Source organism: Eutrema salsugineum, unplaced genomic scaffold (genome assembly GCF_000478725.1).
Source record: "Eutrema salsugineum unplaced genomic scaffold, Eutsalg1_0 scaffold_6, whole genome shotgun sequence".
In the NCBI taxonomy this organism is placed as follows: Eukaryota; Viridiplantae; Streptophyta; class Magnoliopsida; order Brassicales; family Brassicaceae; genus Eutrema; species Eutrema salsugineum.
The window spans coordinates 7,261,040-7,279,192 of NW_006256547.1; the positions used below are offsets into that span (position 1 = coordinate 7,261,040).

General features: G+C 33.2%; 4 protein-coding genes across 5 annotated transcripts; 1 reads left to right on the forward strand and 3 right to left on the reverse strand.

The window, feature by feature from the left end:
- Window positions 1-371: 371 nt before the first annotated feature.
- Window positions 372-3,193, reverse strand: LOC18012848 (NAC domain-containing protein 35). The gene is made up of 3 exons (XM_006395723.2): window positions 2,800-3,193; window positions 2,090-2,358; window positions 372-1,104 (listed from the first exon to the last, which is right to left on the reverse strand). The coding sequence occupies exons 1-3, from the start codon at window positions 3,083-3,085 to the stop codon at window positions 442-444; spliced, it is 1,218 nt and encodes a 405-aa protein (XP_006395785.1). The 5' UTR covers window positions 3,086-3,193; the 3' UTR covers window positions 372-441.
- Window positions 3,194-12,196: 9,003 nt separating this feature from the next.
- Window positions 12,197-14,610, reverse strand: LOC18012709 (uncharacterized protein YacP). 2 transcript variants are annotated; one of them, XM_006395725.2, is made up of 10 exons: window positions 14,377-14,610; window positions 13,920-13,991; window positions 13,694-13,818; window positions 13,414-13,577; window positions 13,253-13,322; window positions 13,088-13,142; window positions 12,898-12,981; window positions 12,788-12,826; window positions 12,659-12,705; window positions 12,197-12,555 (listed from the first exon to the last, which is right to left on the reverse strand). In XM_006395725.2, exons 1-10 carry the CDS (start codon window positions 14,527-14,529, stop codon window positions 12,447-12,449), a joined length of 918 nt encoding a protein of 305 aa, XP_006395787.1. In that variant the 5' UTR covers window positions 14,530-14,610; the 3' UTR covers window positions 12,197-12,446. The 2 variants fall into 2 exon arrangements, with proteins under 2 accessions (XP_006395787.1, XP_024006814.1); XM_024151046.1 differs by having other exon boundaries at window positions 13,920-13,994; window positions 14,377-14,601.
- A 172-nt stretch (window positions 14,611-14,782) lies between these two features.
- Window positions 14,783-15,967, forward strand: LOC18012710 (cinnamoyl-CoA reductase 1). The gene is made up of 2 exons (XM_006395726.2): window positions 14,783-15,281; window positions 15,351-15,967. The coding sequence occupies exons 1-2, from the start codon at window positions 14,808-14,810 to the stop codon at window positions 15,840-15,842; spliced, it is 966 nt and encodes a 321-aa protein (XP_006395788.1). The 5' UTR covers window positions 14,783-14,807; the 3' UTR covers window positions 15,843-15,967.
- On the reverse strand, window positions 15,816-18,087 carry LOC18012872 (glutathione S-transferase Z1). The gene is made up of 10 exons (XM_006395729.2): window positions 17,954-18,087; window positions 17,751-17,847; window positions 17,588-17,644; window positions 17,344-17,429; window positions 17,174-17,245; window positions 16,956-17,009; window positions 16,784-16,859; window positions 16,516-16,577; window positions 16,324-16,383; window positions 15,816-16,139 (listed from the first exon to the last, which is right to left on the reverse strand). The coding sequence occupies exons 1-10, from the start codon at window positions 17,954-17,956 to the stop codon at window positions 16,035-16,037; spliced, it is 672 nt and encodes a 223-aa protein (XP_006395791.1). The 5' UTR covers window positions 17,957-18,087; the 3' UTR covers window positions 15,816-16,034.
- Window positions 18,088-18,153: the final 66 nt, after the last annotated feature.

Genomic DNA, 18,153 nt, shown 5'->3' on the forward strand with positions numbered 1-18,153 from the left:
TACTAGATTGTTTATCTATAAAGTTGCACTTATCAGGTTTTAAAAATCGAAACAGAAAATTTGTGATTTTAACTAGTCTACTTTTTATGTTATTTGCGAACTGATCATATACGTATAATGTAACCGAAGAGGTTTATTTACTTTTTGGTTCAACTCGGGTTTGATATATACCTTAGTCATAATTTATATTCATATCTCATTGAATTTTCTTAAGAAAAAATATAAACTATATCGGATAAAATGCACTGCTTATAAATTGACTAAATAGTAAATATGTAGAGATCAGTTCCGTTACATATATCGCAATAATCAATCATAGTCTAGAACTAACTTGTTTAGAGTATATATAAAATATATATATATATATATATATATATATATATATAACGAAGCACGCAGCATTATTTAGTAACTGGTAATATTATTGAAGATCAAATAAAATTACTTAAAAGGAATATTAGTAGTATAATGATCTTTGTTTCCATCAGGTACTAGTGGATTCCACATATCCCACAAAGCATTGTTTGGAATCGTCCCTGCAGGGATCATGTTCATAGCTAACGCTGCTTGCGTTTGAGGCGTTAGCGCCGCTGTAGTCGCCGCCGCGACCAATTGCAACGCGTTTGCATTTGCGTTTAGCTGTTGTTGGTTATGAAACTGTTGCGCGATTTGATAGTACTGGTGATTGATGTTACCTCCATCAGATATTTGGTAGTTAACAAGTCTTTGAAGATCATCAACAATGGCGGTTTCATCATCGTCTTGATTATTACTTGTAGAGATTATCGGTGTGTTGCTTGCACCATAAGGCATTGGACGATATATGTTCTGATTGGCTAAAGCTATGGTGACGTCAGAATTACTGTTTGTGGTGGTTGTGGTTGTGGTGCTTCCGTCGCCGGAATATTCGGCGGATATCTTATCGAGATTGTTGTTGTTAAGGTTGTTGTCGGAATGATTAGATGAGGATGAATTGTTGTGTTGTTGTCTTAAGGCCAAGCGGGATGATGAGTTATGATGATGTCTTGTAGAGAGGGAACGTGGCACGGATGGATGATCTTCTACTCCTGGTCTCTTGTACACTCGGCACAATGATATTTCAGCCTAAAGATACATATGAAACACATATGATTAGAGACTTGAGTATCAATTTAGAGTATGGTAATAATTAATAAATAAAAAAGGTACATAACACGCTTAGAAGAAATCTGATTTCAACTATATTCTATGGCGATTTCATCGGTATACTACTTTCATTTGACGTGCATGTACATTAGAGAGTTAAGAATTTAAGTTTATACATTTTCACTATAGTGGAATTGGATGTAAAATACAAACAAATTTAGTTTTAATTTGTAAATTCATGTCAAGCTTAATTGGTGTTTTAGGCATTTAGCTATCAAATAAGAATTACTACAGCGCATACATCTTACACAAATTTAACGGATACAAAGAGTAACGACTTAGAATATGGAACAACCCGAAAAAAATAATGTAAATAGCAGTTTTTCAGTAAATATATTATTTTTTCGGTCTGTTCCATATACCGTCATCACTCATAGTTTAAATCTTTTGTATATAGTTATATTGTTATACACATATGCCAAAGGAATTTGAAAAATGTCGGGCAACTTAAATAGAAGACATGAAAGAGCAGGAGTAATGTGATGAATTGAATTGTAAGAACATTAATCAAGACTGCAGAAATTAAGGTATATATATACATATAGATGTGTGAATGTCGAATGTGGTACTTGTGTGTATAGATAATTATGTGTATGTAGCTATATCTATTAATGCATTCTACTATACATATGGGCCATGGCTAGCAATTTAAAGAGTTCATGCGTATGGCATGAACATTTTCTGGATTTAAGCGCAAACGCCGCCTTACATTTAATTAGTTTTTTCACAAGTATTTTGGATCTTACCGAATCAATTCCAAAATTGAAAAAATAAATAAACTACTCAAAATCAAACAAATATTATTCAAACAACCTAGGGATTTCATTTCAATTTGGTAAGGCATAGCAACGTAGCCAGGGTTAAGGGATAAAATATATAAAGAGAATTTTGATTAAATTCATACCTTTTGGTATTTCTCGGTTTCATGGTGAGGGAGACGATATTCGTTCATAATCCAACTGGTACGAGTGCCTTTAGGGGCTTTACCGGAGTAGAAAACTAGGGTTTTCTTTAATCCGATCGGCCGAGAAGTCTCCGATCTGATCATCCGATCAGCTCCGGTGGCTTTCCAATACCCTGAAGTCGTTACTCGGTTTGGTCTATCTCCATTTCTATACTTCCGATCCCTTGGCACATAGAAGTACCATTCTTTCTCTCCTATTGCAGCCATCGCTGCATATATGCATACATATTTATATTAATAAAAATCATATGTTATCTTAAAATAACCCCAAAAAGTAAATCTTCTATTCATATAGACACACGTATGTGAATATTTTATGTTGATATAAAAGAAGTTTGTATTAGTTTAAGAAAAAAATATAAATCTTTGTCATTTTTTGGTTAAATTAATAAATCATATCCATCACAAAAAGAAGTAAAAAGAGAAGAAAGTGTTGGACGATATATTGAGAAATATTGGAGATCGACATAGACATTTTTCTTTAAGATCGGTTATATTTAGGTTTAAGAAAAGAAATAGAGAGAGAAAGAGAGAAGGAAGTTGATTGTGTCTAAAGATCTTAGTATTTGTATGTATGCATATTGTGTGTCTCTTTTCCAAATAGTTTGAGACGGTTTATGCGTATATATTTATGTGGAATGTATATTTACCCGGAAGTTCCCAAGGATCATAGCGATAAAGATCAAGGAAAGTGATGAGTTCTACATTGAAGCGTTTGCCTTCGACTTTACGGCGAAGATAAAACTCTATGAGTTCTTCTTCTGTGGGATGGAATCGGAATCCAGGCATGACCATGTCATGGTCATGATCATCAGCTTCATCATCATTATGAACACGACTCTCGTGGCCCCCTCTATGATCATCTTCTTCTATGCCTTTTTCATTGACTTGGTTACTCATGGTGATGATGCTTGTTGTAGAAGACACAATTGCCATATATTAAGAGATACTATATATGTTGTGTATGCATGTGGATTAAGATGAAGATGAAAAAGGATTAAGGGTTTGTTGGTTTTTATACTAAACAAGGGAAGGGAAAAAGATATATGAAATTGAGTGGTGTTGGGTAGAGATAAGAGGAGGAGAAGAAGAAAGGAAGATTATTTAGGAATGAAACGTCGTCGGTTTTAGGAGTTGAGACCAAACGAGAATAAGACAGAGAGAGAAGAAGAAGAGAGTTAAGAGGAGACAAAGACTTGTCAAATTGAGGACAGGGTGTCCACGGTTTTGTTTTCTTAGCCGTGCCTTTGGACCTTTCTCTCACTCTCCCATTTCTAGTTTTTTTTTTTCATTAAAAAATATCTAATAGTTTTTTTCTAGTTAAAGAATCTAATAGTTTAACGAATCTTGTATATTAATGTTTTAAGAAATTATATCGTCCACGCACACGCACGTAAAACGATCCATTTGGCAGATCTTTCAATCCTCACTAGCTCTGTTTACGTATGGACTGATAGGTCCTAGGTATTTAGAGACACTATAATTACTTAACAATAATTTGATTCCAGTTATATATATGCAAATAGATTGTTTAATTTTGAATTGTTGTTTACTCTTAATTTTTGATCCGATTATGATATATATCCGAAGACAAGTTCCACTGAATGTAACGTACGTCTATTGCAACCAAAGAAACGCGAAAATGTAAAACATTTTCCTCATAGTGCCTAATGGTAAAGGATGCATAAAATATAGACTAATCGGATCTCGGATTCAAAATACAATAATACTAAGTTTGTGGATAATTCCTGTTATTTTATTCATCAAATCAATGAGCTAGAATTCTGATTGGTGACCTATATTACTAATAAAATAATAATATTATGTTTGCTCACTATGTCACTCGTCATAAATATATTTACATGTTTTTCATTTGCTTCATGAACGTTCTTTTATTGATTTCGTTATCTTTAAAACGATATTTTTGGCCCACCATATCTTCGTTATAAATTATTATTTCTACAGTTTATGAATGCAAAACAAACTCTTCAAGTTTTTTTTTGGCCAACACTCTCCATGTTTCCAAAGTTAGTAAGAAGTTGAACACAAACTTCGTATATTAGAAGCTACTAATCAATTCTTCAAAAATTGTATATTCATATATATCACCTATTAATATTCAATAAAAATCTAACTTTAGCTAAAAATATTTCTTTTCGCTGTTCGTAAAATACCATTGTTTAGATATTAGCTTATATATACATTTTCTAAATTGTTTTAAGTTATTGGTGTAGAATTGTTATAGTTAAGCTTTTTGTAGGTCAAATTGTTATAAAGAAGTTTGATATGGAAAAATGAATTTTAAAATATTAACTTGAATGGGGAATGAATGAAAGGGAGCTTAGGGAGGTGGTAGTGGGGCTACTAAGAAATAAGAGTGGGGTTTCTCAGAACCTTACTCTGTTACTAAATTTATTTTATCTTCTTATTTAAATTCTCAAATGTTACAATTTAAAAGAAATCCGTGAATGCATGCATCACAACAAATATCATAAGCTTAGTATAGTAGACTTTTCTGTATTTGGATGTCGCATACCAAAACTCAAGTAACTTAGAAACCAAAAAAATATACATTAGACCATGATATCAAAAACATATTATGGTCAATCGATTGCATTATTTTCTATAAAACGCAGATATATATATATATATATATATTAATTTAGTGATTAAATATAAACATATTCTATTTAATCGTTAATTTTTATTAACTTATATTTTATTTAATTTGCTCTATTTAATAACGAACTTTAAAGATTAAATAGAAAAAAAATTGGCGATATATATATATAATTATATTTATATTTGAACTTATAATAAAATATGTAATATTTTTGTTAATCGATTGCTTTATTTTTCTATAAAACGCCTCTAATTAAATTCGAAGAGAATACAATCATCCATGTCAAATGCAAAAATGTGGTTTTTTTGTATCATAAGTGTTGGTAAAAAGCTTTTTACATATGAAAACTAAAAGTTACAATAGTTTATAGACAGAGAAATCGATTTAAAAGTTTTCAAAATTTTAAGCCTGATGATTACTATGTGGCTAAATCTGCAGAGTGAAAATTTCACCATTACTTAATTATGTGCATTAGCAACTGTAAAATTTACGCGCTATCAGTCATAATATGAGAAAAGATTCAAGCGGGTTCGAGAATATGAAACTTAAGGATTTGAAATAAGTTTAAGCAATTTAAGATGATACTAGATTGGTTAAGTAATTAAAACACCTAAAAGTCTTATGCGCTCACTATCAAAAGTCTTGTCCTAACTAAAATCAGACCCTTTAACCAATAACCGTATTCGTTTTCCCTAAAATAGAATTTCATTGGATTTGGTTACCCATCAATACAATCTCATTGGTCATCAATTTTTGTAGTTAGTTGACATAATTTACCTTTACAATAATAAATTGAAATTTAGCATTTCATTATCCCGCCAACTTTATTATTATATCAGTATAATAGTCACACTCTAATAATTATTGAACCTTCCTTTATCGCAATTATCTTAATATATTTCTAAATATTTTTGATGTATCTAGCTTCCAGTGACATGGACCGACCTCCCATTTTTTGCTATTGATTTTAAAAAAATATTTTGCTCACCAAATCAAGATTCGGATCGTATTTTTCACATTCTTGTGTTCTAAAATTTCGATCACGTACGAAAACATAATGTTGATTTGGTTTACCATTAATACAATCTGGTCATCAAATTTGTATAGTTAGGTGGATAATAACAATACTTTCGAACCTTTTATTTTAATTTATTCCACCAACTTCGTTCTTAAATTGATATATGGGTATTAGTAGTCGAACTTTTATTGTGGACCCTTTCTCGCAATTATTTATTAGCGATAAAAAAAAAATTAGTAGCGATGTATCAAGTTTCTGTTTACAATATGGACCGACCTTTGTATCTAGTATCCTTCACTTTCAAATTCTCTCTTACTAGAATGTTGTAGTAAAATAGACTTCTTCAACTTTAATATATACAATAAGAATCAACTTTTATTTAGCTCGTGATTGGTTATTTTTGTCCTGGTCTTAGGTAAGTAACTATTTTTCTTCATATGATTTGTCTGGCCAACTGCTCTTCACATGTGTTTAGATAAAGTCTTTTAATATTCAGTGATCACTAGAATCTTTATAAATTGAAAAAAGTATCGCCTAGAAATCAACTTATACATAGTTGGGAAAACAATCATTACTACTTAATGATTTTTTCTTCAGGCTCTCTTTTTCATCAGTTCTATCCATAATCCATTACAAAAGAAAATTGTTATAACTAAGAAATATTTATAGATCATTGATGGTTAGTGATAGAGAAATTGTATGGATAAAAATCAACGATTAATAGCTCGTGGTAGTCTGGGGGTTAAAAGGTTGATTTTAGAGTTGAAGGACCATAACTAGAGTCATTTCACTGTAATTTCAGTTATGATTTTTTGACAATTATGAATTTATGATTATCTACCTGTAGAAATCAAGAACAAAAAAATGTGTACTTAATTCTTTAGATCATCTTCAAATTGGTTCGTGTTTATGCTTCCACTATATACATTTGGTTGGAACATTATGGTGATTAAATATGTGTTTTTCTAAGAACACGAGTTACTAGTGATTTAAGCTTGCCAAATTTTTTTTTTTTTAATATACATGATATTTGACTCTACTTTCCGGTAGAAAAATGTCTATTTTTATTCCTGAAATATATAGATGTCAATATAATATCGTGTATTGGGAATAAGGGAGCCACAGGCATTTCGTGGCCTGGGCCTTCTTGGCGGCTGTCAACCCTTTTTCTTGGCTCTTTTTGCATTTACTCTTTTGTTTGTATTTTATGTATTGATTAGTATCTTAAATGTTTCACTTTCATATTTTTATTTTGCACATCCTACATTTAATTTCCATATCCAAACCTAATATAAATATCCCTCAGTATGAGTAACGAACAGTAACGTCACATACAAGAATTACCTATTCGTCTAACTGACTTTGAAAGTTTAATAAATGACGAAATGCTTCCATAAATGCTCGGCATGAAAAGAGTTTAGAAAATATTTTTCTTGAATTTTTACAGCCATGAAAAAATTATATACATGTAAATGCAAATTGACCAAAAAAAACTATATTTTATAAGTATGATTCAAACGTCTTATAACATGATGAGCCGGCCTATGAATGCTATGGCATTGTACATGATTGATAAGATATTTGCAACTTGTTAGAAAATTGTAGGAGAACAAGTAAATTTAAGGTATAAACTGGACATACAAAATAGCGATAATATATTAACGTCAGTGTTTATATACTGGATTTTGCTGATAAAATATCATTCAAATAAACGAAAGTGGTGAAACTTTTGTTTTATTAGGCCAGTTATAGCTCAATAAAGCCAGCTCACAGCACGATCAAGCCAGGCAGTTTCAAGCAGCACCATCAAGTACATCAATCAGAGAAGAAGCGCTCGATCGAGTCATGATCGGGCCACATCCAGACGAAAGATGGGACTTTCTTGTTTAATCTTAATTTTAGATATGATTTTAGCATAGAAAATGAATTATTTAAAGAATGATAAGAATAAGTAAATTAACGACGAAAGAATATATTACATTTATAAAACATAAAAATGCATGGTCTGGCCTGATTTTTTTTTTTTTTTAATATCCGGGTTTTGAGAGGTGGCCATAGAAGAAAACCGACCAAATTGCATGGAAGAATAAGACCGGTGTTCAGTTTTGTATCTATCTTGTGTGTGTTGTATGGACCGCCCAACCAATAATGCAGCCACAAGTTTATCGTAGAATCATTTGTCTTCTTTTACACAAAATTACAAATTCTAACTTTTTTTAATTTAACTGTGGGGACAAAAAAACTTAATGCATGAATATGACCTTTGGCCATCGCTCCTACTACATCTAGTCCTTCAATTTATGTTTTATTTCAAAATAAGAATAATATTGATAACTGACGATATTTTTTATATATGTCGTTATATCGAATCTTCATGTCCTCAAGAATTCGTTTGGACCAACCAGCAGCATGCACTTGTGGAGAGATTCTTGAGCTTGAGAGTCCATATTATTGAACGTTAGAGATTGCAATTATTGATCTTCGTAAGTACATATGTAGAGAAAGATATTGAAATAACGGTTACGAAAAAAGCCGATTTACTTTACCCAGCATTGTCTTCCCTGTGAGGAGGGAGACCAAACACAACCACTACCTTATAACCTCTACACCAATACAAAAAAAATAAAAATAAAAAACATAACATCTATATTAAATATTTCTAACAAAAAAACTATATAATTGCATGAACTCGCGTGAAAAAGAGAAAGTATATTTGATGGTCTTAATATGACACGGTTAAATTCTAAATCTGTGACGTGCTATAAAGTTCGGTAGGTTTACATTATTGCTTATTATCATTCACATGTCTATATGCAGGACGGATCTAGAAAATATTATGACTTGGAACATTATATAATATTAAATAACAAAAATAATAGTCATAGTTGGTTTTGAACTATTTGACTTCTGGACTTTTTATAAAATCATTAAAAACTAAACTATTTAAACTTTTGTATGTAGCACTTGCCCTTTGCCACACCTAATATCGCGCCTAAGTCCACCCACGTATACATGCATACCTTTTTAAAATTTCCTCACAAAAATGGTGCAAATGTGTTATATTTATATTTATATATGAAGAAGCAAAAGATTTTCGATCTGATGATGTCTATATAAGTCGATATGTATACACATTTGGCATCGGTCTTAAATCTTCCTGACTTTTTGAAAGGGATATTCTGCCTTCCTTTCTTCGGGATTCTAATATAGCATGTCAGAGACTAAACTATTTGGAGTTTATTTTTCTTTCAAAAAAAATCTCACTTGTTGTTTAATTATCCCTTAGATTATATACTCAGACGACTTTGTTCAGTTTGTTGAATTTTTTTTTTTTTTTAAAACTCAACATTTATGCTCTCTATATATATAAAAATCTATCTAGAAGCTGCATATTCTAAAAAAAAAAATGAAATACTATAGACTATCAGTTTGATGATGCGAAGAACACGAGAATGTGTGCGTGACGTCAGGGAAATGGAGAAATGACGTGGGAGGACCACGATCGGACGATAGAAAAGACAAGAGGCCCACAAGCACCGTCGGATTAAATGAGAATGGGTCAAGCTACAAAATGCTTGACTCTCTGACTAGACGGACCCAGGACACGACTCTGACAGTCCGTTGACTCTCTGACTTTTTTAATCACACTACTTTAGAATAATACTAGAATGTGTTCTTATTTTATTAACAACAAACCAATTCCTCGTTGAGTATTTTTTTATATATTTATCTAATCTGGATATTATCCTTCTCCAAGAATCATGCAGTAGGGGACCTTATTATATTCAGTGGTTTTCAGAAGAATCAATACAAATAAGCATATTGCTATATAAATATCTTGAAAAAGGCATGACATTTTGTGCGACGAATTCGATCTGATTAGTAACCTGAGTTTTTCATTTGCCAAACTAATAATTCGAGCCGGCCTTACGGAAAGTTTATTTATTTATTTTTATGAATGATGGAAAAGACATTTTATCAAAAAAAAAAAAAATGGAGAAGACACTCATTAATCAAAACCTAATACAAGTAATAATCTTTAGGTTTTCATTTCTTCACAGATGAAATTTGTTTCCATGGATGGTTGAACTTGCTCAAATTATTATGATATTTTTAAAATTTTGAACGGAGCAAATAAGTTTTGTTAGAACCATTCAAGTGACATGGTATTATTAGGACAACGTGGTCGGAGAAGTCGGGCCATGAAGTGTACTGAAATAAAGAAATGTCTCTTTTAAGGACAAAAAAGATTAAATGAGAAGGCGGATATCTCGTGAATCTCTTCGTCTGTTTCTTCCGTTGACTTGAGTTATTATTACCAATAGTTTCTTATTTTCTTGAATTTTTAAAATTATTTCTGTAATGTTTTGATGTTTAATGGGATCTATTATTCTCTGTTTATCGTCACTTGTTCAGTACATCCATCTTCTGCTCTGTCATATTTATATGCGTGTGTGTAACTTTGTCTGTACACGTGTTTTTATGGAAGTTTCTTCATAGAAAGTCAATGGGTTCTAAACGACAATTTCAAGTTTTGTCTGTGTTACTCTGTGTATTATATAGTCTATAGTCTATAGATTCATGTATTTTTGTGCATTATTGAAATTATCTCTCACGGATCTTTTTTTATCTTCTTGTGAAGGTCAACGAGGGAAAATGATGGATGCAAACGAAAACTGGATAACAAGGACTTTTTTTTTATAGATTTTTATGTATTTCTTCTTTAATGTGTCAAAACTTAAAAGGATTAATGAACTTATTATTCGATCCGGAGTTATCTTTTATAGCCTGAGTATAGTAAATTTTTGGACTGAGTAAATTTTAACTATTACTAGGAGAGAACCTGCGCGTATGCGCGGATCTTATTTTAATTTATATATTTTAAATATTTTTTTATTGAATTTTATGTTTGCTTATTAATATATTTTTTTCTAAAATATTTATATTTTCTTCGATTTCTTCTTGACGATACATTATATGTAATCTTTTTTACACCAGTTGTATTAAATAGTTTCATTTTTTCTTCGATCTTTATATTCTTTTTATTCTTATAAATTACTAATATAATACTTATTAATTTCTTAATTTATCATTTGAATTTTTTTTGGTTATATATATTTTATTGATTCTATCTTTTTTATTATTTAAAAAAATCATAGATGACATTTTTATGTGGATACCTTTCTTTTTACTATTACTTTTTCAATAACTTTTATCTTTTTAATCATTTATTAAATATGATTTGTATTTTATAATTTTATTAGTTGAATTTTTATATAATATTATTTGAGTTATTTAGTTTCATAATTTGTTTTCACTTGCATTAAAAATTAATTAATTTTTTTAGTTTATAAATAAATTTTAAAACATTTTAAAAAAATAGAGTTGTGCATTTAAAAAGTCTTGTATTATATAATATTTATACGTTTGTATATGTTTAAATTAAATTTGAATTTCATTCTAATATAAATATATATTAATATCTATTAACGTGCTTTAATGTGTTTTAATGTAATTTAAAATGTTTTAATATTTTTAATGTGTTTTAATTTGTTTGCTTTAAATATAATTAATTATTTATTTTATTAATGTTTGAAGATGACAGGTGGCGCTCTCTCCAGCGCTGATGTGTCACTCAACTGGAGAGAGTTGGCCAAGTTTTATATATAAGATTATAGATAACATAAGTATCTGGTATTCTGTTGTATCCTATAAGTTATTCTCCTTGAAAAAAAAACCAAAATTGTAAAACTGATTAAAAAAAAAAAACCAAATTCGTTCTTCCAGTTAACGTGAGGCCGGTGGTCTTTGAGTAACTACTTAAAATCTCCTGTTGAGTAGCTTTTTCATTTTGACCCATTAATCCACCATTTTGTAGTTATTATATGACGATAATTGTGATGTGCTTGAAGGTTTACATGTGTGATGTGCCTTTGTTCTTTGGAACCAACTTCTAATCGCTTGAATGAATTCCTGAAGCCACTGTATCTTGGAATATGTAAATGACATGGCACAATACTCAGCTTCTGCGAAAGAACGAGAAACAGTAGATTGCATTTTGGTTATTTCAGGAAACAGGGAAATCTCCAAGTATAACCACATAACCTGTCAAAGAACGATGAGTTTGAGGACAAGCCAACCCAGTCTGAATCACAATAGACATCAAGACTCAGTTTAGAAACTTAGCAAAATTCCTTGACTAGGAGTACCTCGACTTGAGGAAACGAATATACTGAAGTTTATCAATGCGAATAAGTTCATCAATGAGTTCAAAAACCGACACAAACTCAAGAAAATGAAGGAAGACACGTATGGAGTAAAAGTTTGAGATTGATGTGGTAGTTCTGTTTGAAATTCCCATGATTCTTCCTTGTCAAACTTTTGTCTTTTATTTATGAAAAAAGGGTTTTGTTTAATATAAAATTCAGAATTTTGATTTCACAAATGATCTGTACACCTCAAAACCAATGTTTGGACCAAAGAAAACGAATCTACAGATTAGTTAAAAAAAAAATTCAGATACAAGACACAACAACATATCTCTTGAGCTCTCTCTCATTTCCTGCCAACATCTGCTTCATAAGTCAGATTAGCTTACTTGGGACAGAAGTTAAAATGGAGAGACCGGGCCTAGATATAATCCGGATTGGTCTTTGTCATCTCTTTGATTCGTTATCTGATAATTTGTCTCTTAGATCTTTAAGAGCATCGACGACTTCAGAATCAAGATTGTGTTTCAGCAATCTCCCTTGGAAAGATGTTGACCTGTGTAACAAAAAGTAGAGCAGAGTTTTCTGATTTTTTTTTTTTGTTCAAATGCAGAGTTTGAAAACGGCGCCAATTACAGAACTCAAAAAACCAATGTAACCTTGTTTCTAGCATCATTCTCTCAACCTCCTTATGCATTGATTTGATCTACAATACAATGTTTCACAAGATCACATGAAAAGTCGAAAGCGAATCACCTAAAAAAGAGGACTTCCTTTATGGATCTTACCTCAGAAACCAATGCCTTGCTACTCCAAACATAAGCTCCCTGTAAAGAACGAGTTACAAATCAAGAACAAGATATGAGAGTTTATAACATTGTCAAGATGTGCGCAATACCGCTCCATGTGCTGCTTGTTGTTGACATACATCAGATGTTACAACCCAAACTTTGGGGCATCCATCGTCTCTCAATGCAACCACCTGTCCATATCATGAATCTTATCAGAATCTAAGAAACATCGGTGATGATTCTAGAAAACCCATTAATTGGAACTATCTTTGGTGTTAAGAGATCATTTTTACTTGCCTCCTTTTCAATCCAAGAGTCAGCGCAAGTTTCTCCTGAGAAAATAATGTCAACACTGGAAAAGAGAGAACCTTTTTGAATTTTCAAGTAGAGAAAGATATTGAAAACAACTGTTAAACACAAGAAAGCAAGAAAAAAAAAGAAAAAGAAGCAGATTTACTTTACCCAGCAAAGTCTTCCTTGTGAGTAGGGAGACCAGACATGAGAGCATCAAACACAACCACTACCTTAACCTCTACACCAAATAAACTTCAAATCAATCTTTAGCATAGCGAAATGAATCATTGACGGATGAAATCAGTTCTAGATTTTTCGAAAGGTTGTACCTTTAACCATACTGAAGGACACAAGTTCATCAACTAACTTCTGGCGAGCAACGTCAAGCCTACCCTTCATGAAATGCTTTTTTAGCTTCATCCAATATCCACACACATTATAACCATCAACAAGCAAAACCGGAACTGCATCGTCCAACAGACCCTGATTCGTGCTGTAAAACCGCTTTCAGGATAAACACAAACATTCCTTAAACTTTCAAATCTCAAAAAACCATTCTTGAACCAACAATGAAGATAATGAAAATGAGAATATTAACAGAGTAATTACTAGTAAAGGGTATTGGTAGGATCACGGTATAGCTCGCTATCATCCGGTAACTCGTCTTTTTCTGCTTTCTTTTTCCTGTAACTAGTTGCTGGCTTAGCCGTGCCAGATCCTCTGTTCTGAAACTCCTACATATACCATAACATTCCAAGGATTAGAGACACATTCAATGGACTCAAATTGGTTAGATATATATTGTTAGGGAGAAAAAGATCAGACTACTACATGCCTTCCATAACTTGAGAAGCTGCAAGTTATGCTTCACATTCGATTTGATTCTTGGTGGTTCTGGATCTGAATCCTGCTATGAAAAAACAAAAGCAGATCAATGTTTGCAAAATGCTCAATGGACATTCATCATATCCATAACTCCAATAATAGAGATCTCAAAAGGAACCAAATCGATCAAAAACTACAAAAAAGGATTAACAATTTCAAAATTCATACAAATCTATGAACTATGGTCTGCAAAATGCTCAATGGACATCCATCATATTCATAACTCCAACAATAGAGATCTAAGAGGAACCAAATTGTTTAAAATGATTGAGGATTTCAGAACTCATTAAAATCTATAAACCTCAACGTTAGGTAGTGGGTTGTAAAATTCTCAATTTTCCGGGGAAAAGTTAAATTTTTGGGTCTCAAAGACGAAACCTTTACATAAATGTGAATCGTGAGTAGACCTTAGAAGAGGTAGATTGATGGTTCTTGCTTTTCCCTCCCATCTTCACAACGAGAACTCTACAGCTAGCGGAGGAAGATGATGAAGACCCGTAAAAGTAAGCGGCGGAGGAAGATGAACCACCTCTATGCGGCGGCGCTCCGGCGGTTTTCATCTATAGACTAGAGGATTAATTCGTTAGCAGAATTTTGAAAAGTCTACATAACTAGTGGATAATAATTATCATGTCAACGATAAGTTTTTCTCTATCAACGCATATATCTTTTAAGAAAAAAATCGTTTTTTTTTCTTTCTCAGTTAGAAAACAAAAGATCCTTTTTAACTGGAAAGTGATATTTTTTTCCTATCTTCAGTAAATAAATACGAAGCTTGATCCACTTAAAATGCAATCCAAAGAAAGAGAGAAACTAAGCTCTTACTTAATCATCATCAATGGCGAAGGAGACAGTGTGTGTGACCGGAGCGAATGGTTTTATCGGATCCTGGATAATCCGAACGTTAATTGAGAATGGGTATACCAAAATCCACGCCTCGATTTACCCAGGATCCGACCCGACCCATCTCCTGAAACTACCCGGATCCGACGACATTAACACCGAGATCAAGATCTTCGAAGCCGATCTCCTAGACTCGGACGCATTCTCCAGAGCCATTGATGGTTGCGCGGGAGTGTTCCACGTGGCATCACCTTGTACGTTGGATCCACCTGTAAATCCAGAGAAGGAGCTGGTCGAACCGGCGGTTAAGGGAACGATCAATGTGTTGGAAGCAGCTAAGAGGTTCAACGTGAGACGCGTGGTGATCACGTCATCGATCTCAGCCTTGGTTCCGAACCCTAACTGGCCAGAAGGAAAACCCGTCGATGAGTCGTCGTGGACTGATCTCAACTTTTGCAAGTCGATGCAGGTTCATCAATTTTTGATTTTAAAACCATTAAGGAAATTTTATACATTTGTAACAATTTTGTTTATGTAGAAATGGTATCCAATTTCGAAGACACTAGCTGAGAAAGCGGCTTGGGAATTCTCGGAGACGCATGGAACCAACATCGTCACGATCCATCCATCAACGTGTCTCGGACCGCTTCTTCAACCGAGCCTAAACGCAAGCTGTGCCGTTTTGCTACAGCTCTTACAAGGCTCGACGGAGACACAAGAGCATCACTGGCTCGGTGCAGTGCACGTGAGAGATGTGGCTAAAAGCCACGTGATGCTATTCGAAACACCTGGAGCTTCTGGTCGGTTTCTATGCACTAATGGGGTTTATCAGTTCAGTGAGTTCGCTGCTCTTGTGTCCAAACTCTTCCCTGAGTTTGATGTTCACAGGTTTGGTAAAGAAACTCAACCTGGACTTACGCCGTGTAAAGATGCGGCTAAGAGATTGATTGAGCTCGGGATGGTTTTTACTGCGGTTGAAGATGCGGTTAAGGAGACAGTCCAGAGTCTTAAAGACAAAGGCTTCCTCTGAATGCATAAGATATCTTAGAGTATTCACAACTCTGTGACCTTTATTGTATGATACAAATAGAGGAACTAAGAAGTAAAGTGGTTTGTATGATACATCTATATATGAGTACAAGGTAATTATTATTATCATCTTTGTGTTGTTGTCGTCTGAGGTTTTAATTGAGCTGAGAGTAGCTTACTACGGTTCACAGAATCAGATGGTGGAAGGAGCATCAGGCTGCTTCTCTGGGACTGCATTTTGAAACACAGGAAGCTCGTTGTATGACTCGTAACACTTTGCAAGAGTCGGGTATGGTTCCTGTACAAATGCATACAAGAGAATTAAATCGAGTGAAGATTTCGTTATGTAACTACAACAGAATCTTTATATCTGTGTGGATGTGAGGGTAAAACTGATCTAGGATTCCAAGGATTTGGGGACATAATAAGCAAAAAAAGAAATCTAGGCCTGAAACAATGTTGAGTGCTGGAAGAAGAACTACCATGTTAATCTGGAATCTGTTGACAGCTCCATGGATCTGTGGTGCTAGAAAGAGATCAGCCTGCAAAATAATGTTTCAAGGCTTAAAAACTTGACTACTTACTGGTTGTAATAAAGGGTAGTATTCTAAAGGGACAAAAGAATCACTGAGGTGTTCTCCAAATTCCAATCTTAGAAGATTTAGAGCAATTACCAAGTAAACTTCATCACCAGTTGCATACTTTCCAGCAGAGCTCACCAACAGTTTCTCGAGAGCTGAACAAATAAGGCGGTAATAGCAGTAAACGTCAAACATCAAAGTTAGGCATTAAGCATTGATATATTTAACTCAGAACGACAGTATCAACTAAAAACATTTTGACAACACTGTCTTGCTTCTTGATTACTTGACTTACGCCTTTGTATCTTATTACTTATCCCAATGAATGTTGCAGACTAGGGGTAGAGTAAAGATCTCACACCTGTAAATCCTTTTGTGATAGCATCTTTAACCCAAGCAGTTTTCGCTTCAGCATTTATCTTTTCCTCGATATACCTCTGTAAGAAAAAATGAAAAACGTAACTATGTTTGCTTTATCTAGAGAACCCACAATGGTAGAATCTAGGAAATTGACAACAAACTCAGGTCCTCACAATAACAGCTAGATTTTGATGAGGCTGTATGCCAGAAAAGACAATACTTGCGGCCTGAAATATACAACAAGAAGAACCATTACTCACAATCTGCATAAAAATTTCACTACATGGAAAAGGAGAACAAAAAAAAAACATCCGTGGGAACCAGGACAATCTAAGCTCGTAATGTTCATGGCAACACATGTTACAAAAGCATGATTCAAATGTAAAAATACCTGGTAATTTACAGCACGTTTATGGAGGTCACGAGGTAACAGAGGCGGCTCAGGATACTTCTCATCCAGATACTTCGAATTCAAAAATGAAAAACCACAATTGATGAAATGTTCCTTGTAAAATCAGACCAACAAAAAAAAAAAAAACCCTCAATGGATGTTTCACTGACCAGTATAATGGCAAAAGAATCAGAGATGACAATTTCTCCATCCACAAGCGCTGGTACGGTACCCATAGGATTGATCTTCTTGAAATCTTGAGGATCAAAACCATAAGACTTGTTAACATAAATAAAAGTGATACAGTTCAATTAACATTCTCATCCAGACAGTTACAATATAGTTTCTGCAAATGTTCAATCAAGTTCTCTGTAACCTTCTTGAAACCAAAACAAAAACAAGTAAAGAACGCACCTGGATCGAATTGATCTCCCTTGAGCAAATTCACTGGTATATACTCATAATCAAGCCCTAAAAACAATCGAACAAGACCCAATTCAGATGAAAGAAAAAAAAAAACATAAAACTATATATTCACAAAATGAGTAAGAAGCGAAAGCAAAATCAACCGCGAGACCTTTTAAAGCGAGGGCGATACGGACACGATGCGCGCACGAGCTCCTCCAGTAAGAGTAGAGCTTAAGCTTCTCCTTCTTCTCTGCGCCGGAATTCGCCTGATCACATCGAGAAAATATATTGAAGAGTTATCACGATTCTTAAGAGAGAAAGAGGGAAGACGATGATCTGATATGACGATAGTAAGAGAGAAAGAGGCTTAACCATGATCAGGAAGGAAATGAATTGTTCTACACAGATTCAAGCGATTAGTTTAGTTTAGTACAGAGAAGAAGTGGCGAATTCGGAGACGACACTGGATACCAAATGTAAAATCAAGTCTTTTTTGTCATTTAGCGTCAAAGCAAATCAACAAAATGGGTTTTGTTTATTATTTTAAAACTAATCAAAGTTTTAAGGTTCTA

Coding starts and splice junctions, on each gene's coding strand:
- LOC18012710 (XM_006395726.2), top strand. CDS start 14,808: ATGGCGAAGGAGACAGTGTGTGTGACCGGAGCGAATGGTTTTATCGGA. Junction 15,282..15,350: donor ACTTTTGCAAGTCGATGCAG/GTTCATCAATTT, acceptor TTGTTTATGTAG/AAATGGTATCCAATTTCGAA.
- LOC18012848 (XM_006395723.2), bottom strand. CDS start 3,085: ATGGCAATTGTGTCTTCTACAACAAGCATCATCACCATGAGTAACCAA. Junction 2,359..2,799: donor TGATCCTTGGGAACTTCCGG/GTAAATATACAT, acceptor GCATATATGCAG/CGATGGCTGCAATAGGAGAG. Junction 1,105..2,089: donor AAACCGAGAAATACCAAAAG/GTATGAATTTAA, acceptor ATGTATCTTTAG/GCTGAAATATCATTGTGCCG.
- LOC18012709 (XM_024151046.1), bottom strand. CDS start 14,529: ATGAAAACCGCCGGAGCGCCGCCGCATAGAGGTGGTTCATCTTCCTCC. Junction 13,323..13,413: donor GTCCTTCAGTATGGTTAAAG/GTACAACCTTTC, acceptor TATTTGGTGTAG/AGGTTAAGGTAGTGGTTGTG. Junction 12,556..12,658: donor AGAATGATGCTAGAAACAAG/GTTACATTGGTT, acceptor TTTGTTACACAG/GTCAACATCTTTCCAAGGGA.
- LOC18012872 (XM_006395729.2), bottom strand. Junction 17,645..17,750: donor TATCGCCCTCGCTTTAAAAG/GTCTCGCGGTTG, acceptor GATTGTTTTTAG/GGCTTGATTATGAGTATATA. Junction 17,246..17,343: donor ATTCTTTTGCCATTATACTG/GTCAGTGAAACA, acceptor TTGAATTCGAAG/TATCTGGATGAGAAGTATCC.